We start from the raw sequence: 24,999 nt of genomic DNA on the forward strand, positions 1-24,999 counted from the left end.
AGTCCAGAGTCACCCATAGACGCTAACATCCTTTTTATCAAGTCAGAGTTAAAGCAAACAATGAAGACCAAGACCCTATAATTTGAAGACAACAGAGGGATCGCAAGGGGGCACTCTAGTTCTGACTAAGGTAGGGAGGACAGAGACTTTAATTTTTTTAAATGCATATTCTTACTAAAAAAAATTGAACAGGAATATAAGTCGGGGTATGGAGAGTACATGATTATTTTAAATATATTTGAATACTCTTTACTTATATTTAGCAATGTGGTTATTTTAGAAAAAGGAAGAGTTTCTAAATTAAACCTCAGCACTGTTTCCCCAAAGTTTCAAGACAATGTCATATAAAATATAATTAAGCTGGGTGTGATGTTTCATTCCTGCTGTAATCGTAGGGGTTGGATGCAGGAGATGGGTTCAAGACCAGCCTGAGCCACGGGAGACTGTTAGAAAAAAGAAAGATTAGAAGAAGAAAAAATTTGAATTACAGGCTCAGAATAAACCTGTTATCTGTGAGTATTCTCTTTTCTACCCCAAACTAGGTTTATTTATGGGGTATGATTCCTTCTAATTAACTGACATCTAACTCAAGGGTTTTTTGTTTGTTTTGTTTTGTGTGTGGTCCCCACCCACCCACCCAGACAGGGTTTCTCTATGTAGTCCTGGCTGCCCTGGAGGAACTCTTTGCAGACTAGGCTGGCTTTGAACTCAAGAGATGTGCCTGCCTCTGCCTCCCGAATTCTAGGCATGCACCACTACACTGGTTTCTAATTCTCTTTCTGATCTGCCCTTCATGTCCCCCCCCCAAGTTTTGCTGTAATTGTTGACTTTAGAACCGTCATTAAGAAGTAGACAAAACTATTTTATTTTTCAACCAACTTCTTGCCAAACTCTAGTCCGAAGAGTCATAGCAGCCTTCTCTCACCTGGAGGGAGGGGAATAAAAATAGAATCAGGTGGCTGACTTGATGTTTAAGAGGACACACTTCGTTTTGTTTTGTCTTTCAAGACAGGATTTTTCTGTGTAGCCTTGGCTGTCCTGGAACTCGCTCTGTAAACCAGGCTGGCTTTGGATTCTCAGAGATCCGCCCGCCTCTGCCTCTCGAGTGCTGGGTTTAAAAGCCTGCACCACCACTGCCCATTATTGACAATTGGCTGACTAAGTTCAATTCCTAACACAAATGCCAGGCGGTTCCCAAACTCCAGTAAACTCCCATTCCTGGAACTCTGGGGGCTCTGGCCTCCTAAGCTCCGCACTCACGTATACATCCCTCCTCTATACATACACAGGAAAGCAATAGATCCAAGAAACAAGAACAGGAGGCCAAGGAAGTCTCCCCTTGCTCCCATTTCTATGCAGACCCCACAGATTTCATGTTCTAAGATGGATTCTCCATTTTTTGTTGAGAAAGATGTGTCCCTTTCATGCCTCCTTCCTCCTCCTGCTGAACTTTGCCTCTTGGCTCTACAGGGTTGTAGGACACACCCATTTTGACCTCTGGCACCTGCCATAACTTCAAGCCTGGGCAGAATCAGCCCTGATTTTTCCAGGCTTGTTGAGAGCTTGGAAAAAGGCTTCTCCATTCAGCCTGCCTCTCGCCTAGGAGGTCTTGAAAGTCCTCCCAGACCAGAATAAACGAATGGCATCACAAATCTTTGTTTCAACTCATTCCAAATTTTAAGATTAGATAATTAGATATTTCTAAATGTGATCCTGCTTCTTTCCTTAAGCATAGGAGAACTGAGCAGGTTGGTAAGAATTGCTTCATAGCACCCCACCAAAGCCTGTGGCTGCCCTCTTACCTTCTACATAAAGTGCAGCCCTCCTTGAAGGAGGGTCCATAAGAGAAGACAGGACACAGAACTCTGCAGGCTGGACATGGCATCATTCTGATCTGGAATCTGCTAAAACACCCCCCACACAAGAGGTCATTGTCACCCTTCCTAACAATTCCCATTCCCCTTCCAGGAAGATAGCTACCTCCTTACACTAACCCCCTTTTTCCTTACCTCTGGTCTCAAAGGAGATTCAGCCCTCCTCCCCATCGCTGTAAAGAATTCTTCCTACTTAGAAGGCCACGACTCTCAATGACATTCGATGTTTTATATTTTGTGTGCATGACTTTGTGCTAGTCACTGTAGTAGGTGCTTTGGGGGTTGTAAATGAGACATTATTACGTTCCTGCACATAAGAGGGGCTTACCACCTACAGAGAACCTACTGTGCATTTAAAAACCTGTGGGGGATTTAGTGTCAGGCTTTGCTGGTCAGTCCTGCTGGTTCCTCTCATTTGTATTCAACTGCTTGTACACTGGTTTTTGGTCCGTTGCATTGGCCTTGATAGCCATTGGTGTTCTGTTTTGGTTTTTTTGTTTGTTTGTTTTTAATTTCATATTTTTCAGATGGGTCTATATTTTCATAATGTTCATCATCACACATACCCCCATAGGGATGAAAACCAGAGTTTTACAAATGCCATACCAGAGCGCCACCGCTGAGCTACACCCCAATCTCTTCTCTCCTGCTCTTCTCTTTTCTTTTATTGTTTTGTTTTTTTCAGACAGGGCCTCTCTACATCGCTCTAGTTTTACTAGTACTCACTGTGTAGGACAGGCTAGACTCGAACTCAGAGAGATCTTCCTGACTCTGCCTCCTGAATGCTGAGATTAAAAGCATGTACATGAGCCTTCCTTATTTTTGAGATAGGTTTTAGGCTCTTGGTAGCTTTTAACTGATTATATCAAGTTTTCTCTTCTAGTCCCTATAATGCAAAAAAAAAAAAAAAAAAAAAAAAAAGTTGGCTGTCTGCCTGCCTGTTCCTTTTCCTTGATTGATTTCTCTTCCTCCACTGACTGAGTCACCGGCCTCCCTGCTTTCACGACTGTAACTCTGCCCGTAGGTCTCTACTCCTGATCTAGTTTGCTGCCTTCAGAACACCCACACAGGCTGTCAAAATTATCACTTCCAACCTAAGTCACACTGGCCTCCAAAAGTTCCCATCTTGGTCAACCATTTCCCAAACATGTTTATTAGATCCTATTTCTATTTCATATGTACATGTGTGTGTTGGTGTGTGTATGTGTGCATATGTGGAGAGGTCAGAGGACAACGTGAAGGTTCGTTCTTTCCTTCCATCACACGGGTCCTGGGGTTGAATTCAGATCATCCTATGGCAGACATCTGTACCATCTGAGCCACCTCTCTGGTCCTCCCCAAACATGGTTAAAGTTTGCAAGTTATTTTAACTCCCCCTTTATAGGATTACTACCGAAGAGAAGCATTTTCTTCTAACTTTATTCTTCTGCTCTCAATTTACGTGCCATTCCCCTAGTCCAGCCCTTTATCGGGGGTTTCTTAGACAGCATCAACTTTTCCACTATGCATCTTGCATTTAGTCAGATGAAGAGTTTTCCTAAATTTTGATTCCATTGTCTTCACCCCACTTGGAGGGTTTACCAGGCTCCCCATTGTGTATCAACCCAAAGTCCGGCCTGACACTTCAGACCATCTATTTATCCCTAACTTTAAGCAATTTTTTTACATTTATTTAGGTAGGAGGGCATGGGATGTTACATGTGTGGTCAAAGGACAACTCTTGGAATCTCTCTTATCCTACCAAGCAGGTCTCAGGGAGCAAACTTGACCCAGGTCCTCAGGCTTCTTAGCAAGTGTCTTTATTTAATGAGCCATCGCACTGCCAAAAACAGTTTTCTAACCTGGGCAGTGGAGGCACATGCCTTTAATCCCAGCACTCCGGAGGCAGAGGCAGGTGAGTCCCTGTGAGTTCGAGGCCAGCCTGTTCTACAAGAGCTAGTTCCAGGACAGCCAGGGCTGTCACACAGAGAAACCCTGCCTCAAAAAAAAAAAAAAAAAGTTTTCTAAGACAAAGTCTATTATTTATCTCTCTCAGCCCTGGAACTTGCTCTGCAGACCAAACTGACCTGGAACTCACAGAGATCCCCCTGCCTCTGGCTCTGAATGCTGGAATTAAAAGCGTGTGTCACCATGCCTGGCCATTTCCCCCCAATAGAGTCTTGCTGTGTCACTCAGGCTGGTCTTGCTTCCATCAGTACCCTCTACAAATGGCCTGTTTAGAGTTTTTCTCCTCATCACCCTGTCCTGCAAGGAAGACTCCTGTCCCCAACCCCACATGGCAAAAACTTAATTCTTGAATTTCCTTTGCAGCCCAGCCCTTGTGCATATGTTTTGATTCATACTGTCCTGCTCTGTAAACTTTCCTTCTGTCATACCCTCGTCACCAAGCCCAGCTATTCGCTCTGCTTCTCTTCCCTCGGCAGCTTTCTCTCTCCTAATAACTAGTCTCTAGTCTTCCTTTTTTTTTCTTCCTTTCAGAACACCTAACAAGCAAAAGCTATCTTAGTCTTTTTTTTTTTTTTTTTTTTTTTTTTATTTTTCGAGACAGGGTTTCTTTGTGGTTTTGGAGCCTGTCCTGGAACTAGCTCTTGTAGACCAGGCTGGTCTCGAACTCACAGAGGTCCACCTGCCTCTGCCTCCCAAGTGCTGGGATTAAAGGCGTGCGCCACCACCGCCCGGCTATTTTAGGCTTAAATTGTATCTAAAACAAAATCTGGGCTGGCTCAGCAGGTAAAAGCGTGAGCCACTCAATCCTGACATACTGACTCCCCAAAGTCGTCCTCAGGCCTCCGCACATGTGGTGTGGCCCAAGTGTGATACCGGTTCTGCTGGTTAGTTACACAACAGAGTCGCCTGGGAAGATGGAACCGCATCTGAGGAGTTGACCCCATCAGATTGGATTGTGGGGATGTCTTTGGGGGAATTTTCCTGATTAATGATTGATACGGAAACGGCCAGCCCACTGTGGGCCAATGGTATAAAAGAGCAAGCTGAGCAAGCCATGGAAGCAAGTCAGTAAGCTGTGTGCCTCCCAAGTCTACGCTGCAGCTCCTGGCTTGAGTTCCTGCCCTGGGTGTGTGACCTGGGCGTTGTAATAACCCTTTCCTCCCCAAGTCAGTGTTTCAGCACAGCGCAGGGAAACCAAATTAGAATATCTACGTGGAAATATTAACCATTGGTTCTCTCCTCCACCAGAACCCACCCTCTGTTTATTCAAGGTCTCAGACCTGGGATCTGTCAGGGTGAGAGAGTCAGTCACACTGCCCTCCTCCTTAATCCCCATTTCACTCACTGGCTCTGTAGTCACTGGCTTCGTCGTCACTGGTCTCCTCGTCACAGGATTCTGAGGGTCCGCGAGTTCTGTGTGGAGACTAATGGTGGTCTCCACTGCCTCTGTGGTCGCCTCCTTCTCCAACCCGTTCTGACCTCGGTAGGGTTGGGAAACAGTCATCATCTCTTCCTTCCGTCTAACATCCCCCACAGATGCTCTCTTCCTTCCAGCAAGCCTCCTACCTCACCCCCAACCCCACATGACCAAAACTTAAGGTCAGGGATTGTCTGGGTCCAGTGCCAGCATGGATTATCTATGTATTCCATTCCACAAGTCCCTCGACTGCCCCTCCTTCACGTGTCCGTAAGCCACTGGGTTCTGGCTCCCTTCCAGTCACAGTTGAGCGGTTGTGTGGCACCCACTTCCTAGTTTCTATCTACCAGGTTTTCTGTTCTTGCTGAGACAGTCTTACTAAACAGTCCTGGCTGGCCTGGAACTTGCTACGTAGACCAGGCTGACCTTCAACCCATGGCAATCCAAGTGCTGGGATTATAGGAGTGGACAACCATACCCAGCCCTGATGTTCATTCTTGCTACCTAGTTACATTTCAGCTCTTCCCAGTTTCTGTTTGACTGTTATTTGACCCTCTTAAACAGAGAAGTCACTCACCAACCTATCCTCCGACTCAAACACGGAGTAATCGACAGTGAAGTTTGGACTAAAGTCATCTGGAGAAGAGAAAAAAAGAAAAAAAAAACAGAAATAAAAGGGGAAGAAACTGCTCAGAATATTCCACCTTTCCTAAGTTATAAGATGTGTAGGTACCGCCTACTTCTAGTTATTTTTAGTGTTAAAAATGTTTATGAGCCGGGCGGTGGTGGCATACGCTTTTAATCCCAGCACTCGAGAGGCAGAGGCAGGCAGATCTCTGAGTTCGAGGCCAGCCTGGTCTACAAGAGCTAGTTCCAGGGCAGGCTCCAAAGCTTCAGAGAAACCCTGTCTCAAAAAACAAAAAACAAACAAACAAACAAACAAAAAAGTTAATGAATTGGAGCTGGCAAGATGGTTTAGCAGTTAAGAACACGTATTTCTCTTTCAGAGGGTCTGAGTCTAGTTTCTAGAATCCATCCTGAGCAGCTGTCAATCTCTCCTAACTCCAGCTTCAGTGGGATTTCACATCACTGATCTCCATGGCAACTTCACTTATGTATAAGCACACACCCCTCCAATATACCAAATTTTTGTTTTGGTTTTTGAGGCAGGCTTTCTCTGTTTAACAGCCTTAGCTGTCCTGAAACTCACTCTGTAGACCAGGCTGGCCTAGAACTCACAGAGATCTGCCTGCCTCTGCTTCCTGAGTGCTGGAATTAAAGGTGCATCACCATGCCTGGCTAAATCTTTTTTTGTTTGTTTTGTTTGTTTGTTTGTCTTTGCTTTTTGAGACAAAGTTTCTCTGTAGCTTTGGAGCCTATCCTGGAACTCACTCTATAGACTAGGCTGGCCTCGAACTCACAAAGATCCACCCGTTTCTACTTCTCAAGTGCTGGGATTAAAGTCGTGCCCCATCACTGCCAAGCTATAATAATTCTTAATTTAAAAAATTTCATAAACTTGAGAAATATCAAGAATCTTGATAAGTTTTGCTTACAGCCAAAATTCTGTCTGATCCTCTTGTTCTGTTGTAATGTGAAGGGCAGTCTTTGAATTAAGTATTCCCCAAATCTCTTCCGACCCCCCCCCAAGCCAGAGCCTCTCGTATACGCACCGTAATTAGGGGTAATTGTGTAATAATAATACGACACTTGATAGTATTCACTCTCGTCCAGCTCTTCTTCGTCCTCGTATTCCTGTCCTGCAGGGACAAGAGCTGCAGGTCAAAAGCTTCTGGAGCTCCTTAGCAACAGCACACATGGAGTTGACCCCACACCTCCCGGTTCTCCTTCCTTCTGCCTCCTCTCCAGAGGTCTCCTCTCCCTGCCTCTGTACCTCCAAACCCGCCCAGGCGGGGGGGGGGGGGGGGGGAGGCAGCCGTCTGCTTTCCGTGCAGAACTCCCAGGACAGAAAGCAGATCCCTTCACATGTGCTAAGCCCCACAGGAGCTGTAAACCCTTTGTGAGCGGAAGACAGAGACCAGAAATTCAGAAAATCATATAGATTCCATATGCTCCCAAATTTCTTATACATCTCTCACAAAACCACTACCATCTCAGGCGTTTAGATTTGGGTTTACTTCCAGCTTCACTGCTAACTAAGCAGATGTTTGAACAGTCCGTTTATTCCCCTCCTCCCACACTATACAGGGCTCCCTACATAGCCTTGGCTGTCCTGAAACTCACTGTATAGACCAGTTCAGCCTTGAAATCACAGAGATCTGCCTACTTCTGCCTCTGCTTCCTAAATGCTGGGACTCTAAAGGCGTGCACCACCACAGCAGGCCTCACATCCCTTTCCTTAAAATGAGTCAGCTGGACCAAATGACCCATCATAGCTCCTCTTCCCTTCCAAAACTAAAAATGGTGGTGTTGATAATTGAATCCCGAATTCTAGGCCTTCTGCTAAATACATCCCTCCAACCCCAAACTAAGGACACGGGAAAGGAAAACAATGAGACACACCTGACAGACTGGAGAACAAAGAAGGGAAGGAGCCAAGCTACTCTTGGGACTCTGTCCCTAAAGACAGTCAGTTTTCTACTATCCTATAGGCCAATCCATATTTATGTCTTTCTTTTTTTTTAAGACAGAGTTCACTATGTATCCCCAACCAGCCTAGAACTCAGAGATCCTCCTGTCTCCGCCTCTAGAGGGCTGAAATTAAAGAAGTGAGCTACCACACCCAATTTGGTTTTGTTTTGTGAAATAGGGGTTATTTATTTATTTATTTATTTATTTATTTATTTATTTATTTGAGACAGGGTTTCTCGGTGTAGCCCTGGATGTTCTGAAACTTGTTTTGGAGAGAAGGCTGGCCCCAAACTCAGAGATCTGCCTGCCTCTGCCGCCTGAGTGCTGGGAGGGACTAAAGGCGTGTGCCACCAGGACTTGCTGGGTGGGAGGTGGGGTTATGTATGGGGCTAGTCAGGAACTCACTGTCTAGTCAAGGTTAGCCTTAAATTTCTACCCCTTTCCCCAGAGCTGGGGCATGTGTCGTGAAGCTTGGCTCCCATTCCTATGTCTTTGCTAATAGAAGTGGGGGCTTTTTGTTTTCCTTCTACTTTGTAGGAAGGAGTTACTCTGGCCTCACTAGTTTCACCCCTGGCTTCCAAGCACCCACCTCCTTCCTGTCCGGCTCCTCACTCTTCTGTTCAGCTTAACAGAAATCTGAGCTCAGTCTTGCTGAAGGGCTCTTTGGGGCTCCATCCGCTACCAGCCTTCTCTTCTTTGACAGGACTTAGCTTTACTTTTCTGTTGATTTTTCTGGCTCCACTTTCCAGGTCTCTACTCAGCCCCCAACCCTGGAGAAAGCACCATCACCCCCTGCTGACATGCCCACTTACCTTCTCCTTCTAGCTCTTCTCTCATCCCGTTTATAAGAAAAGGGCTGGCAGGCTCAGGCTCAGGAGTGGACTTCCCCAGGATAAGTGGCACAGCAAGGGCGGCTAAGAAGAGGACATCCATTCTGGATTCTGCACTATCGCTGTGAAAGTAAAGAGGAAATTGCTCTGTTTCCCACCACACTTACCCCGCCTCCCCAACCCCCTCCTGCTGTGAAGCTGGGAGGGAGCAGTGATTCTTCTCCCAGGGGACAGAAATCCCCGCCTACTTTCTCAGTAGATCTGTTACACTGCTGCTGGACTGAGGGGCAAGCCTCTTAGATGGATGCAAACTTGTTACTCCTGCAGAGTCCCTAGCTCTAGATGAGGTCCACTCGGGGACTCCCTCCTCCTTGCCAAGGCTCACACATGTTTAACTTACCTTTGGCGTGCAGAGTTGCTCTTTATCTGTAATCTCTCCTCTCAGGACGTTTTCTAGACGGTAAGTAAATGGTGCCTCTTCTCTGACTGCCTTGGCTATGGGGATGGAAGTGATGTTTATGAACCATTGTTTGACTCCCAAATCTTCTTAGCACTGCTGCTGATAAACATCTCATAGTTGTCAGGTCCAAAGGAAACTCCAATTTCCCAGCCTCCAAAAGGCTGTTCATATATCCAGAAGTGAGCTAGCTCATCCTGGACTATTGGAGTATTTCTGGAAGTTAGATAAAAGCCAGAATTCCACAGGAACTCGTGAAACTGGTTCCCATCTGACAAATGGAGTCATTTCCCTTTCCTCTGGCAGAAGGGACGTATGGATACCGGTGACACCTACCAGTTTACCAAATCCTATGCTGACCCCCAAGGTACCTCAGTATCAGAAGTACCTGTTACACATTTTAGAGTCCACACTAACACCCTAGCCTTTCTCACCTCCTTCTCTCCACTATACCCCTCCGGTTCATGGGCTCCCCACTCCCACAGCTGCTCGTTCTTTTTATAACCCAACTCTTCTCATTATGCTTGGCTTTTGCTATTCTCATTATTCTTGCTCCATTCTCTACCTCCCACTAGTCTCCCTCATCTTGCAGAGAGCCCTGTCCATGTCCAGTCTACTTTCTCTTCTCTGAATTCTTCCAGATGCCTCTGGCTATTACTCTTTCCAATAAAAACCTTAACCCCTGTCAGTTTCTGTACTGTATGCATACTCAATGCATACAATAGCCAAGGCCAGTTATTTCTCACCATTTTGTGTTGACTTCACCCCTTTCCCCCAACTTTTTGGACACAGGATGGAAGAAGAGAGGAAGCAAATGCCATCTTCTCCTCTGCTCCCACTTTCAGACACGCGGCACCTTCCTCATGATTCTGTCTGCTCCCGTATTTCCTATTTCCATTCAGTTCAATTCAGAAGCAATAGCATATTTATTCGGCACAAGGAACTATTAGTCTGTTAGGCAACTGAGACTTCACAGACAAGACACTGCCAGGTGTGGTGTCATGGTCCTTTGATACCAGCATTTGGGAGGCAGAGCTCTGTGAGTTCGAGACCAGCCTGGTCTACAGAGTGAGTTCCTGGACAGTCAGGGCTGCATAGAGAGATCCTGTTTCAAGAAACCCAAACCAAACAAACAACAGACCACACACACCAAACAACAATAAAATATATAAAGAGAGTAGGAGAAGTAAGATGACACGTGACTACAAAAACGTTCCAGATAAATGACTATTTTCCTTACATTTTGGCATAAATCTGTAAACTTTGTAAAACAAGATACGAACCAAATACATAAAGAAAATAAAGTATATTTTAAAATCTCACAAACAGTGCGCGTGGTGATGAACATCTTTAATCCCGCACTCGGGAGGCAGGGGCTGGTAGATAAGGCTAGCCTGGTCTACAAAGTGAGTTTCAGGAAGGTCAAGGCTGCACAGAGAAACCCTGTCTGGAAAAACCAAACCAAAGAAAAATCAAACCACTCAAACAAAACTTCATATACATAACAAATACTTGCTCAGCCTCGAAAGTGAGTCCTTGGAGCCCTGTGAGTCCCTGAAGCACTCTGAGTCCCTGGAGCACTCTGAGTCCCTGGAGCCCTGTGAGTCCCTGGAGCCCTGTGAGTCCCTGGAGCACTCTGAGTCCCTGGAGCTCTGTGAGTCCCTGGAGCACTCTGAGTCCCTGGAGCACTTTGAGTCCCTGGAGTTCTGTGATTCCCTGGAGCACTCTGAGTCCCTGGAGCCCTGTGAGTCCCTGGAGCTCTGTGAGTCCCTGGAGCACTCTGAGTCCCTGGAGCACTCTGAGTCCCTGGAGCACTCTGAGTCCCTGGAACACTCTGAGTCCCTGGAGCAGTCTGAGTCCCTAGAGCTCTGTGAGTCCCTGGAGCACTCTGAGTCCCTGGAACACTCTGAGTCCCTGGAGCTCTGTGAGTCCCTGGAGCACTCTGAGTCCCTGGAACACTCTGAGTCCCTGGAGCACTGGAGCACTATACAAGTGTCTGTGGAATCACCACTCACAAGACAAGTTTTCCAGGCTGCTCTCTACAGCCAGGCCATGTTCCATTGACAGCTCACAGAGAGAAAGAAGGACTATCTTGTCCATATTTCCCCTAACTCAGCCTGCTGAACTCAGAAGCAGGGCACACTGACCAGGATGTCCCCATCCTCTCAACTATGCGACAAGATGTGCCTGGTGTCTTTTAACAAAAACCTGTTTTTCAGTTTCTTTCTGGAATTTACAGGGAAAAAGAAGTGTAAAACATTCTCCGTATGAGTGGCATACATGTATTAAATAAAAAATCACTTCCAGGAAGCCTGGTTTTCTTCAAACAACTTCTGTAGTTTACTGTTTCTTTGATTACACTCTCAAAAACAATTTTCCAGATCTGATCTTGTCATAGGATTCTTTTGCTTATGCATCCTCCTAAGGACAAATCTGTCCTCATACAAATGATGATTCGTTCTAGTACGACCCCCCCCCACTCCCCAGCTTGAGGAAAAGACACCACTAAAGTTTATTTTTCAGAATATAAATAGAGGAAGTGTGACATCAAGGGAACTAAGCGGCTCAGGGTGGGGGGTGGGGGCTGTCGGCTGTCATTTCCCCTCCCGTCTCTGTGCTCTCGGTGCTTTTTGACTCCTGGATTCTTTCTAAACATTTTTCTAATATTTCTCTCCTGGCTCCTCTTGCTTCTCTGACTCTGTCGTCACAGAATACAGGTGAAATCTTCATTTGAAACAGATTATACCATATAATTCCCTTTCGAGGCTGCCCAAAGAGCTCCAATTTCTAAGACCAACTTTGATCCCTTAGTGTGCTTCTCTGGGTCATTTCCTCTAATTCAAGTAAGAACAATGCCCATCCCTATCTTCTTACAATCCCTATCCTGGGCTCTTTTTTTTATATTTGTCTCTAGATTCAAACAGGATCTTTCCCCGCCAAAGCTCTTCTAGAAATAGGTATGGTTGTTATTACCCTTCTCCACAGAGTAATGAAAAGAAACCAGGCACAAGTGAACCCAGAAATCCTTGCCCTGATTGGGCCCAGTCCCGACCCACTCTTCTGGAGCCACTCCCAGTACCAAGTGGAGGGCTCAGAGGATTGACAGACTACAACTCCCAGAAGGCCGTGCTGCCACGACCCCGCCTCTGCAGTTCCTCCCCATCAAGTATTCATTGGCCTTCCGGGGGTGGGGATTAGATGGGAGGTGGCCATGGGGCAGCGACCGGGGGTTGTTCCCTCTTCGGCTTCCGTAGACGAAGTCGGGCGGACCTTCGTCCGGGGTTTCGGTGCCCCCCCTTCCCCTTCCCCGGGGTCCGGGGGTGACATTGCACCGCGCCCCTCGTGGGGTTGCGTCGCCGCCCCACGCGGACTCCCCCCCGGCGCGCTGCTCCCTTTCGCCTCCCTTGGCCGGGGCTCCCTCCCGCCCCCAGCTGCCCAGTCATGGGGGCTGCTGTGTTTTTCGGGTGCACCTTCGTCGCGTTCGGCCCAGCGTTCGCTCTTTTCCTGATCACTGTGGCTGGAGACCCGCTTCGGGTTATCATCCTGGTCGCGGGGTGAGTAGGGAGTAGTGGAGACGGAGCCAAGCGTAGAGAAAATGATGCGGAAAGAGCTGGAGGAACTGGGGCGAGCATGGGAGCCTGAGTTGGGGGACAGAAGTAGGAAAAGGTTGGACAGGGTCAAATCGTGGTCTAGGCGATTTTCCGCAGTCGACTTCCGCCTTCCAGGGATTTCACAGATTCCTCTTGTAGTCTTCTCGGCAGCGCCAGAGAAGGCCCAAGGCCGAGAGTAGTGAGGGGGCTGTGCTGACCTTAGCCAGCCAGGACCCAGGAATGGATACCCTGCCCGTCCGCCCGTGCCGGCGTACACTTTGACTCTCATCTCACTGAAGACTCTAACCAGATTTTTCCCCCGTCTGCTGCTTGCAGATTCCTACAGATGATTCTGTTGGTGGAGACACTTATCCTACCTGGTCCCTGTCTCCCTGACCATCCGGAAGTCTAACTTCCACTTTTCATGCTGCAGCCTTGGCTGGTTCCCTCCTTGATTTTTCTGGCTGCCCCTATACTTGCCTCTCATTGTCCTTGTGTTTCCTCAGAGCCTTTTTCTGGCTGGTCTCCCTGCTCTTGGCCTCTGTGGTCTGGTTCATCTTGGTCCATGTGACAGACCGATCAGATGCCCGGCTCCAGTATGGCCTCCTGATTTTTGGTGCTGCTGTTTCTGTCCTTCTACAGGAAGTGTTCCGCTTTGCCTACTACAAGCTTCTTAAGTAAGGACCGGGTGGTCTGGAAGGGAGAGGGGACAGTGGTGTGCATTGTGGGAAGTGGGCCAGCCCTTGGGTGGTGGTTGGAATAAGGGGCGTTCAAGGGAGGATCTTGGAGGGAAAAGAACATCCCTGCCCTCTCTTATATTTCCTCTCTCTTATCCCAGGAAGGCAGATGAGGGCTTAGCATCACTGAGTGAGGACGGAAGATCACCCATCTCCATCCGTCAGATGGCTTATGGTGAGCCAAGGGAGAGGGACCAGAGGAGGGAGTTGAACACCCCCTCCTCCCCTTCAGGGTAATGTGCTAAGTGTTTCTCTTCATCCTTGACATCCAAGGAGAGGCAGTGTGGAGTCTGGAGGGAGAGTAGGTATGGTGGTTCTCACTGGGCACGGGAGAGGTGCTGGTAATAGCGCTGTAGTAGCCTTGGACGTTGATGAGCGCCTCCCTCCCCCCAGTTTCTGGTCTGTCCTTCGGTATCATCAGTGGTGTCTTCTCTGTTATCAATATTTTGGCCGATGCCCTGGGGCCAGGTGTGGTTGGGATCCATGGCGACTCGCCCTATTACTTCCTGACTTCAGGTAAGGCTCGCTTCTAACCTCACCTTTATGCCCTGTCCATCCCCAGCCCCGATCTGACCTTCCCTGGGAGGCTCCTCTGGCCCAGCATCTCGGGAGGCTGGGAGAAGGTCAGGGACGCATCTCCCCATCTCCCTCCCTGCAGCCTTTCTGACAGCAGCCATCATCCTGCTCCATACCTTTTGGGGAGTTGTATTCTTTGATGCCTGTGAGAGGAGACGGTACTGGGCTGTGGGCCTGGTAGTTGGGAGTCACCTGCTGACATCAGGACTGGTGAGTTGGAGCTAGGGGCCTGAGTCAGGGAGAAGCATTTCAGAGTGAGTGGGCTGGGTTATGTGTTCTCACTTCAAGTTGTTAACTTACATTGGGTGGAGGCAGAAAGGTGAGCCTCTAAGGTCCTGTCACCTCAGCATCAGTTAGGCCACCTGCTCTGGGGAGGAGTCTGACATGCTTAGTCAGACCAGTGCAGATGACCTGAGGTGAATAGGAGGAGCTGAAACCTTTGAGGAGACATCCAGGATGTCTGGGGGAGGTTCGGTTCGAGTCACAAAATGAATGTTGGGGTTAGGTGCGGGGAGAATCTAATCTTTTCTATCCTTGTTCTCAGACATTCCTGAACCCCTGGTATGAGGCCAGCCTGCTGCCCATCTACGCAGTCACTGTCTCCATGGGGCTCTGGGCGTTCATCACAGCTGGAGGCTCCCTCCGAAGTATCCAGCGCAGCCTTTCGTGTAAGGACTGACTACCTGGACTGATCGCCTGACAGCTCCCATCTGCCTGTCCACTGCCCATGACTGAACCCAGCCCCAGCCCGGGTCCATTGCCCACATCCTCCGTCTCCTCGCTGATGTGTCCCGCTACCTTCCGGGTTTGGTGTTGTCCATTTGTGACCTGTAGTCTCTAAGCTTTCTCAGGAGCAGCCTGGGTGCAGCCCGTCAGGGACTGGTGGGTTTGAATCTGCATTACTCCCCACCACCTGGGGAGCCCCTTGTCCAGGTCTCCCCATGTGTCAGTGCTCTGCTCTCACCCTGCCCATGACTCACCCCGCTTCCCCTCTGCAGGCCGACGGCAGGAGGACAGTCGGGTGATGGTGTATTCTGCCCTGCGCATCCCACCCGAGGACTGAGGGAACATGGGGGGGACCCCTGGGCCTGGGGTACCCTCCCGATCTCCTCATCCTGTATTTCTCCATCTCCAGTTCTGGACAGTGCAGATTGCCAAGAAAAGGGACCTAGGTTAGCTGTGGCCCTGGTAATGAAGTTACTAGAGGCTCAAGGGAGATGAGTTCAGGTCTCCAGTATCTACTGCCCAGACTGGACATCTTGGTCTTTTTCTCAGGTCTGAAAAGAACCATTTTGGTATGATAAAGACCCCAGAAATGCCTTTTTAAAAAAAAGTCAGGGGAGTGAGGAGGTCTATTGGGAGCCTCCTGACCTCCTTGGGCTGTATTTTTGCTCCGGAAACTGCTGATCATGGCTCATTTCTATCCCATTTTCCCCTTGGTCCCAGGCCCTGGGGAAAAGGAAGGAAGTGCATGTTTGGGAACTGGTACCACTGGAACTCATGTTTTAACGTCCGTGACCATCAGCACCCCTCCTCTCCCCAAGGTGAAGTGGAGGGTATTATGGGGTTGGCCCACGCCTTGGCAGTGCCCCTGGAGGAGTCAGACTACCATGGCATCGCAGGCCAATCGGGCAGACATTTTTCTAGTTTTTAACTGGGCTGTGGGAGGGCTGGGAGGGTTTCTACCACTGTACCATTTTTCTGCCGAGGGTGGGATGTCCCATCCTTTTAATCAAGGTGATTGTGATTTTGACTAATAAAAAGGACTTTATAATTGTGGGGGAACTTGGCTTTTAAGAGAGGGGATAACGGATTGAGATCTCCAGCCCTTGGTGGCCTTCACCCATCCTGCCTAGCCTGACAACAGTGTTCACTGTTGGCAGCTTGGGTGTGATGTCAGAGGCATCAGTAGAACTGAGTTGACTTTCCCAGAAGTAGATTGCCCCGTGTCCAGGAATAGGGTACAAGGAGTTAATCCCCCAGTTTTCTTTTTCTCTATGTCTGTATCGGCCAACCAGAGGACAGAGGAACTCTCACACCCTTGAAAGGCACAAAAGACAACCAGAAGTAAGGTTTTCAAACATATATTGAGCAAAAAAAATAACTAAACTTCCAGCAGCAGCTTTTTCCTAGACATGTATCTAGGTGTGTCTAGGGGAGGGGCCATGAAGGTGTGAGGTGAGGGACATCAGGGCACATCTCAGCCTCTTCATAACTGCCTGTTAAAGCAGGGATCTCCTGACCTACGTGCTTTGGAAGGCCAGAGACTCTGCTCTTCCTTGAAGCCCTGGGTCCTTGCTTCTCTGGCGTATGTGTACAGAGTTGGTATGGAGAAGGACATGTGTCTGCCTGCTACTTCTAGTCCAGCCCTTGCACCCCCTTAGAGAGACCCCTGATGGGTATGAGGGGAAGGCGTCCGTGGCATCGAGACGGGGTTTATGCCTCTGTGGTAGCCCGTGCCGAGGTGAAGGCTACACTCTTCCTGTTTCCTAGCCTCTTCTTCCTGGAAGGAGAAGCAGTGGTTCATGGAAGTGACTAGTGTTTTAAGTGAAGGTTAGAGTAGGACAGGAAACACTTTTTAAAAAAAACCCAATAACTATCTCAATATGACCTTAAACTTTCTCCTTCCTCCACCTCCTGAGTATTGAGATTACAAGTGTGTGCCAGCATGCCAGGTTTATGTGGTGCTAGGGATCAAACCCAGGACTCTGTGCACGCCAGGCAAGCACTCCACCAGCTGAGCTGCATCCCCAGAGAATTTTTTTTTTTTGAGGGGGGTGTCTCTATGAAGCTCTGGCTGTCTTGAATCTTACTCTGTGTAGACCAGGCTGGCCTTGAACTCAGAGATCTTCCTGCTTCTGCCTCCCGGGATTAAAGGTGTATACCACCACGCCTGGCTGAGAATGCATTGTTTGTTTTCGTTTTTTTTTTTTTTCTTGGTTTGTTTTTTCGAGACGGGGTTTCTGTGTGTATTTCAGGCTGTCCTGGAACTCATTCTGTAGACCAGGCTGGCTTCAAACTCAGAGATCGGCCTGCCTCTGCCTCTGAAATGCTGGGATTAAAGGTGTGCAGCACCACTGCCCAGTCTCTGAGAATACTCTTTAATAGAAAATAAACCACTTAAGGAATAGAAAGTAGAATCTTACCTAATTTTTTGAGCAATGAAATAAACAGTCAGCAGAAGGCAGAGACATCCAGCCAAGATTCCCACACCTAGACCCAGCATCTCTCCTGGGGGACACAAAGTTGTTAGTCCAGTCTAACAGGTGCTGGAATTCACACCCCCTTCACGGTTCCATACAGGGCCATCTTACCTGTGGTATACAATGGTCCCGCTGTAGAGGAAGAAAACTTGGTTAGAGGAGTTTCAGAACATCTTCCCGTTTGGGAGCCCTGCCCCAGAATGACCTCTGGGCATCCCTGGCTAGGAGTTGTTCCCAGTCTAAGGAAGTGGGAATCCACCCTTGGCCGTTTCCTGCCCAGGGCTTGACTATTCCATGCCTCTGAGTTCCTCAGTTTCCCATCTCTTCCAGCCCTGCCGGTCACCTTGGACAAAGGAAGCAAAGATGGTCCGCTGGTTGAGAGGCTGGGGGATTCTGTAGTTCTGTATGAGGGGCGCAAGTGGCTCCTCTTCCGTAGAGAACAGCGTCCCCTGAAGCTTTTCTAACTGAGGAGCAGGAGTAGAAGTCACTCTGGGGCCTGGGCAAGGGTCTGAGTTAAAGCCGCTCTTAGATTCTCCAGCACTCACCTGTTCCACTGAAATCTGGGCCCTTCGGTGGAAGACTGTCCAGAGGACACTCTGGTAGCAGGGTGGGGTCGTGAGTGAGCCGTTGTACCGGAAGAACTGCCCCAGCTGCTGGGGGAGCAGCTCTCTCACATTGAAGGGGGGCACTGAGGTTATCTGGTCTACGGAGAGCAGAGCAAGTGTCAGCCGTCCTGCACAGGGTTCCTCTAGGCAGAGTGCACAACTCCCTGCTCCTCCCCAAGTCTCTTTGGTCAGGTTTTCAAAGTTTCTCTGTGGTTGAATTGTTTTGTTTTTGTTTTTTTGAGACAGGGTTTCTCTGTGTAACAGTCCTATCTGCCCTAGAACTAGCTCTCAGACCAGGTTGTCCTCGAACTCACAGAGAGCCGCCTGTCTCTGCCTCCTGAGTGCTGGGATTTAAAGCATGTGCTACCACTCACTGCCTGACAAGGTTTCTCTGTGAAACAGTCCTGGCTGTCCTGTAGACCAGGCTGGCCTTGAACTCACAGAGATATACCCACCTCTGCCTCTGGAGTGCTGGGATTGAAGGTGTGCACCACCAGCGCCCGGCTGCAGTTAAATTCTTACTAAGGGTTTTCGGGCTCACCTTTATGCCTTATTTCATGCAGATGACTCAGAATGTGACTGTAAGCCGGGTTCTCAGTCTCGCCCACCTGTGGAGGAGTGTATGCTAGAGGTGTAGCAGAAACGTGTGTTTGGAGTAAGAGTGCAGCAACAGAACAAGCCTGAGGAATGTGAGCAGAGAGCTGAGAGGAGTTAGGGGTTACTGACCTCAATTAAGATGCCTAGGACAGACAGGCCCTGAGGCTTCTGAGCAGCCTCACTCAGACTGCCATAGGACTCCGAGTCATAATGGACCACATGGAGCTGTGGGAAGGGAGACAGGCATGAGTTCCCTCACACGTCTTCATTCTTTCCAGGGCTTTGGTCACCACCTCAATCCCCCAGTCTGCATCTCTGCCCCCAAAGCTTTGCCTTATCCCTTCAAAACAACTTTTCAAGGGTTCACATCCATCCGTTCTCCAAGATCAACTGCATTCTGTATCCTAGTCGGTACCTCTGCCACCGTGGCTTCGCTGTTGATCTGGTGCTCAGAGCCCTCTTGGGATCCTTTCTGACCCCAGTGCAGGTGGAGCTGGGCTGCTGTGTATTTCCGGGGCAGTCCGCCCAGGTGCAGGGTGGGGGGCAGGGAAAGCTGCACTGTGAGGAAAAGGTAGGATTGGTGGGGAAGGGGCAGTTCCCACCCCGGCTGGCCACCACCTGGGACACTTGGCTCTCCTCTTCCTTCTCCCTTCCAGAATTGCCTGGCTCCTCTCCTAGGCTGTGGCTTTTCTGCCACAGTGGCCTCTCAGTGCTGTGACACTAACCTACACATTGAACTTGACCGAAGACGTTCAATCCCACCTTAGCTTCAAGAGCCCGAATCTCTGTTTGAGACAGGGTTTCTCTGTATAGCCTTGGCTGTCCTGGAACTCGCTAGGTAGATCAATCAGGCTGGCCTTGAACTCAGAGAGATCCCCCTGCCTCTGTCTTTACCTCCCAAGTGCTGGGATTCAAGGCCTGCACCACCATCGCCCTGCTCTGAACCTCATTTGTCCACATTTATTAATGGAGTACTCTGAGATCTTGCGTGTTATTTGTTTCCTCTGGCTCTTTTAAGGTCTGAACTGGAAGCTGCAGTTACTTAGAGTAGAGTCTTTTACCTGTATGGCCATTATTGTGTAGATCCAAAGGCTCAGTACCAGGCTGGTCATATCCATGGGGCTGTACAGCAGGCAGATCAGGGTCAAATATCACACTGTCTGTCTGAATGTTGATGGGGGACTGGGCATCGCCTCCACACTCAGGGTAAGAGGTTGGCCAGTGGTCCTGACCATGTGGGCCTGGGGGAGGGGTAAGTTACCATGGGTCCATGTCCAGCCCCACAGCCCCAACCTCCCTTTAGTGACCCCCCATACACATTACAGTGGAAGTAGAGATCCACTTCTCGCCGCCCCAGTAGTGTGTGTGTGTGTGCGCGCGCACACACGCGGGGAGCGGGATATAGCTTTCACTCACCTGTAGTTTGAGAACAGTGAAGCAGAATGAGGGGAAATAGTCAAAAAGCCTGAACACCCGGTGAAGCAGAATCAGAGGGGACCACTGACCCTAAACAGATGAAGTATTTCTGGAGCTCCCTATCAAGTAGTCTTGGGGTTCAGATATCCTTTCTGTCCTTCACTCCTTACTCTCACATGGACCTTGCTGTGACTCCAGCTAGGTCATTAATCAGAAGTTCAAAGGGATTGAGTTCCTCTGTCACTGATGTCACAGTATCCTGCCAGCCTCTTCCTCCTGACCTCAGGCTCTGTCTGTCGGTTTCAGAGACGCGTTGGGGGTAGGAGTGTTGGGGAGGAAGAGCCAGAAGAATGGCCGCTGAGCGCATCGTGCCTCTCCCCACCCACTCTTCTTCATTTCCACACAGATTTGCGGAGGACTCATGGCCTTTTCTGCTGAATCAGCAGACATGGGATTTTTTTTTTTTTTTTTTTTTAATGCCTAGTGCAGGGTCTAGCAGCCACATGTATAAACCCAGGGCGTGTGTCTGTGTGTGCAATGCAGAAGAGGGGCTAGCGTTTGAAGCTCAAGGAAAGCTCTTCCTCCCCAGGAAGTCTTCGTGTCAGGTGAGGGGGGGTGTCCCAGGGCAAAAGGAGTGCCAGGTGGCGGGGAGTTTCTGCTCTCACCTTCATACGTCCAGTGGTGACCTGTAAGAGAGTGATTTGGGCTGCGGCCAGGCCAGCGCAGCCTGGAGCAGTGTCCTCTCCCTCCCGCGCCCCTCCTCTTCGGCTGCTTCCCCACACCCCCACTCCAGCAGTTCCCAAGGGAAGTCATGAAACTGAACACCTTGGTGGAAAGGTCGGGGGTCCTGTTTAAAATAACTGGCCAGGCTGTGCCCGTGGTTAATGAGTAGAGAGGGAGGAGCCATGGAAAGAGATAAAGCCAGGAGACTAAAATTAACCTGGATCCACATGTGCAGGCGGCCCAACCCTTAGCTTTTCTCCAGCTGGAGCCAAGTTAGTGTAACTCTTAGAAGATCGGGGTGGAGTAGGGTAAGGGTGTGGGCCGAGGGCTTGGAAGGATAGAGAACAAGAGAGGACAGAAAAGCTTGCAGCAGGGCTGCTCACGACAGGAGGGCTATCAGTCCTTTGCCTGCGTGCGCCACTGCATGAGCAAAGGCATAGAACTTTCGATGAAATTTTTAATTCTTCCTTTCTGGTCTGACTGGCTCTGCAGGAGAGGTGCCCACGGCCGTGCCCCTCAGCTCCTGCACACTCAGATGGCACAGAGAGGCAGGAGTCAGGGTAGGCTCTATTCTAGGTTGAGGGTGGTGGGTGGGCAAAGGCGGTCAGGCTGGCAAGGACAGGAAGAAAGTGAAGCATTGTGTGTAGAGAGGAGAGCTGCCAGGCTGGTCACATGTCGGGCTCTCATGCCGTTCTGCCTCTAGCCAAGAAGCTGGGGGGGGTCTGTGGATCTAACTACCCCCCATGGCTAACCTGCTTTGAGGAAGAAAGGGAGTCTAATTGTAGATTGGCTTGTACTACTTAAATCTAGAAACTGGAAAAAAAATCCTAAATTCCTTTTTATCTTTATTAGTTCTTTATTTATCTTGTTTGTTTGAAGCAGGGTTTTGCTATGTGGTCCATACTGGCCCAGTATTCATTCTGTGGTTCAGGCGGACCTCAGACTTGTGGCAACCCTGCTGCAGCCTCCTGAGCACTAGGGTCACAAGCATGTGGTACAATGCCCAATGTTTCTATTATTCTTTTAACTGCTCAGACTCGGAAGAGGCTTTGGCTCTCACCCTTGGTCTGTCCAGCTGGCCCATTCCTCAATTCAAGGGCCTCTGCAAAATAGCTCAAGGTGCATGCACGCCTTTAATCCCAGCACTTGGAAGCAGAGACAGGTGGATCTCTGGGAATTCCAGGCCAGCCTGGTCTACCGAGTGAGTTCCAGGACAGTCAAGTCTACACAGAGAAACCCTGTCTTGAAAACAACACAAAACCAAAAATAACCCCCCCCCCCCACAAGCCCAAGTGGGGTTGGAGGCTTTCTTTCATTTTCTATCTCTGTGGGATACTACAAAGCTAGAATTCTTGGTTTAGTGAAGATGTCCTGCTCTTCCTGTTAAAGGCTCTGGGCTGTTTCTAATATCTGTTTTTCTTCCCCTGTTTCTTCTCAGAAGGGATCTTTAGTTTCCGTTTTCATTTGGTTCCCTTGGTCTCATCTGCTTCCTGCCTCCTCTTGCTTTCTAGATACTCCTCCCGCTTAGTTCTTCCAGCAAACCTTAGTCCCTCTCCTTCTATGTATTGGATACTGTATGTATATATGTATGGGAAGTGCAAAAGCCGGGTAGCGGCCAGGCACAGTGCTGCAGACTGGAGGTAGAAGCAAGACTAACTCAGCTGCATAATGAGTTGGAGACGTGTCTGGCTGCATGAGACCTTCCTTGTCTCAAAAACAAACAAGCAACAACATCAACAACAACAACAAAAAAAAGGTGTGGGAATCCCCGAGGCATCCCTGGACTCTAGGAACACCATTTCCAGTCTTTCCCTCTCTCTCCCACTCCTGAAAGTACACTGTAGAGAGCTAGTGACTAACTCGATCATTGTGTTGCTTTCAGGGAAATGGACCAATTGGTTAGTTTCTCTGTACACCTTGGCAGGTGGTGGGATTATCATCTGATCAGCGGGGAATCAGACACCCTTGTGTGTGTGTGTGTTCCCAGCCCTGCTCTCCCTAACCTGCCGAGTGCACGAACAAAGAGGGCAGAAGGGCTGTCTGAGACTAGGGCAGTAGGGAAAGAGCTTCAGAGGGCTAGCAGTAGCAGCCTGGCACGGAGAGGTTCCCACACGTGTGAGCATTCACACACTGGCCCTGGCTAGTTCTCTCCTGCCACAGCAATAGCAGTAATAGCTGGGCTAGAGAGGAAAAGGAAAAGAATGGGAGGGATCTCCCCCACACTCTTACACTACGCTCCCCAACCATCGTGCCTTTTGTCCCCAGCCCCCAAGTGTCCCTTTACACCTCTCCTCCCCCACTTAAGTACACATGGCGTGGACATTAGCACAGTAGTACCTACCCCCGTCTGCAGCCAGGATCCAAGTCACCTTTAACAGGAGAGCGAAGAACAACATATTATCTCCACAAGGCCACACAGGGGACCAGGAATTTGGGAGCAAGGAGATTTAGGTGGTGAGGGAGAGGAGTTTCTGGCGTCTGTATCTTTCCCCTTTTCCTCTTGTCTCTGCCGGCTTCCAGGGATTTGACTTTCCTCAGGTTAGAACGAACTTCTGGATCCCAAGATAAATCAATTCTCTCTCTCTCTCTCTCTCTCTCTCTCTCTCTCTCTCTCTCTCTCTCTCTCTCTCTCTCTCTCTCTCTCTCTCTCTCTCTCTCGGCTGTCTCTGTTTGTCCTCTGTAGTCTCTACACCACTTACTGGCCAGCAACTTCACAGTTGCCTCCCGCTTTTAAGGTGGCTCTGAACCGGTGTACGTGAGGAGGGGGTGGCGCCCGGGCTGCAGGCGAGCAGCTCCTTAAATAGCGGATTAGGCGAGCAGGATGGTCCTGCGGAACCCAGCGTCCTGGCCTTGGCTCAGGAACCCAGCTGGAGTGAGCTCTTCCTTGGCCATTTGCTCTGCCGCCGAGATGGGTGTCCCCAGGAACTCTCGGGCAGAGAAGGGGGGTTTCGCACCTCTCTCTCCCCCGGGACACTGTGTTCTCTCTCATTCGCCTGCCTGAGGCGCACACCCCTGGGTGGTGTGGGACAGCTGGTGGGGAACCTGTTTCCAACCAGAAAGGATTCATACTTGGGAGGTAGAAGAACTGAAGTTGGGGGCTCAGGACGCAGGTGGGAACTGGGAAGTCAAAGTTTAAAATCTGAATTGCGGAGATGAAGAAGTGGGGCGAGGAGAACCTTAGTCTTCCGTGCTGTCTTTCTCCGGTGCCTGTCGCCAGCCCCCCTCCCTTGGTGAGGCTTAGGTCCACGTGCCTGTGTAGCCTGGGGTGGGGGTGCAGTTTTGTTTGCCGTATAAAGCCCATTTGTGTGCACAGCGGGGGAGGGGTTGTCACAGCACCAGGGAGAGACAGCATTCTAACGACCAGACCCAGCCACCTCCCTCCCCGGGGAGCCCAGATCTAGGGCGCCTTTTGTCACTGAAGAGGACACTGACCCCTAGCAGAGAGGCCTGGGCAGGAGGGGCGACGGGTGACTGGGGAAACAATTACTGTCACCATGAGAAAAAGGCGGACTCCAGAGAAAGAGAGGGGAGGGGCCAGAGAGGCCATGTGACCAGCGGGGTGAGGGTCCAGGGGCTTCCCGCCCACCCAACAAAGGGTCGCCGTAGGCCCAATGGGACGAGTGAAACCTGCCACCGTGGAGTTAGCCAGTGGAGCACGGAGGCTGCGTGGCGTCTCAGGAATGTGCGCTGTTGCGCGCTCCCCCACGGGACTAGAAATCCCGATCGGAATGTACATCCTAAGTCCCTCATTAGTGAGTGTAAAAACCACAGATAGTTTGAAGCTGGGTGGTGAAATCTCTCTCCTCCTACCCTTCACTCACTAGCCTAGGGCATGCACCTACTGAGGTCTTTCTGCCCTCCTTGCTTCCAACAAGTAGCAATAAATAGCCAAAACAAAGGGAGCAGAAGCCAAACAAGGGCACAGGATAAAAGCCAAGCGAACAGAATAATGCATGTGCTGGGTCATCACTCTTGCGGAGACAGGAGCTTCGAGCGCTTTTCTGTCCCGTGACTGAGCTTCAGAGGGAGGTTATGTTTTCTTTTGTTTTGAATGTAATTCTTTTTTTTTATACTTCTACCGCTTTACAAATTCTTCACCCCCTGCAGAAAAGTTTCCGTCTTGAAGTACCTCCAAAGCTCCATCCATCCCATCTAGGAAGAATAAGAGATGTAAAATGTAAGTTAAGACTTCTTTGGAATCAGGGAAGTTAATAGGAGGCGGGGTGGGGGAGGGAGAACGGATGCATATTTCACAAGGTAGGAAAGAAGAGCTTGGGATAGAATGACCCGGTCCGGCCAAAGCTCCCCTGGAGCATCTGCGACTGAGATTTAGCGCCGCCGGCAGGAAGTGCGTCTCGCCTGGCGCCACCTCCTGGCTTCTCTATGAAATTTTAATTTTTAAAACGTGGGATTCCTTCTGGACAGCAGTAGGTGC

General features: G+C 49.5%; 3 protein-coding genes across 5 annotated transcripts; 1 reads left to right on the forward strand and 2 right to left on the reverse strand.

Moving 5' to 3' along the window:
• Nucleotides 1-656: 656 nt before the first annotated feature.
• C18H1orf54 (chromosome 18 C1orf54 homolog) lies at nt 657-9,156 on the reverse strand. Of its 3 annotated transcripts, none has more exons than XM_057793672.1 (7): nt 9,061-9,156; nt 8,643-8,782; nt 6,912-7,013; nt 5,816-5,874; nt 5,167-5,295; nt 1,803-1,904; nt 657-925 (listed from the first exon to the last, which is right to left on the reverse strand). In XM_057793672.1, the coding sequence occupies exons 2-6, from the start codon at nt 8,761-8,763 to the stop codon at nt 1,806-1,808; spliced, it is 510 nt and encodes a 169-aa protein (XP_057649655.1). In that variant the 5' UTR covers nt 8,764-8,782; nt 9,061-9,156; the 3' UTR covers nt 657-925; nt 1,803-1,805. The 3 variants fall into 3 exon arrangements, with proteins under 3 accessions (XP_057649655.1, XP_057649656.1, XP_057649657.1); XM_057793673.1 differs by having other exon boundaries at nt 1,803-1,901; nt 9,061-9,155; XM_057793674.1 differs by having other exon boundaries at nt 6,912-6,998; nt 9,061-9,145.
• A 3,181-nt stretch (nt 9,157-12,337) lies between these two features.
• Aph1a (aph-1 homolog A, gamma-secretase subunit) lies at nt 12,338-16,105 on the forward strand. Its single transcript, XM_057793255.1, has 7 exons — nt 12,338-12,671; nt 13,214-13,384; nt 13,546-13,619; nt 13,838-13,960; nt 14,103-14,230; nt 14,565-14,688; nt 15,019-16,105. The coding sequence occupies exons 1-7, from the start codon at nt 12,559-12,561 to the stop codon at nt 15,081-15,083; spliced, it is 798 nt and encodes a 265-aa protein (XP_057649238.1). The 5' UTR covers nt 12,338-12,558; the 3' UTR covers nt 15,084-16,105.
• Ca14 (carbonic anhydrase 14) lies at nt 16,089-23,249 on the reverse strand. Its single transcript, XM_057793254.1, has 11 exons — nt 22,906-23,249; nt 20,507-20,527; nt 19,487-19,666; nt 18,841-18,983; nt 18,555-18,650; nt 18,370-18,436; nt 17,769-17,926; nt 17,567-17,687; nt 17,335-17,355; nt 17,167-17,251; nt 16,089-16,523 (listed from the first exon to the last, which is right to left on the reverse strand). Exons 1-11 carry the CDS (start codon nt 22,958-22,960, stop codon nt 16,457-16,459), a joined length of 1,014 nt encoding a protein of 337 aa, XP_057649237.1. The 5' UTR covers nt 22,961-23,249; the 3' UTR covers nt 16,089-16,456.
• Nucleotides 23,250-24,999: the final 1,750 nt, after the last annotated feature.

The sequence above is a fragment of the Chionomys nivalis genome, chromosome 18 (assembly GCF_950005125.1).
Source record: "Chionomys nivalis chromosome 18, mChiNiv1.1, whole genome shotgun sequence".
Lineage (NCBI taxonomy): Eukaryota > Metazoa > Chordata > Mammalia > Rodentia > Cricetidae > Chionomys > Chionomys nivalis.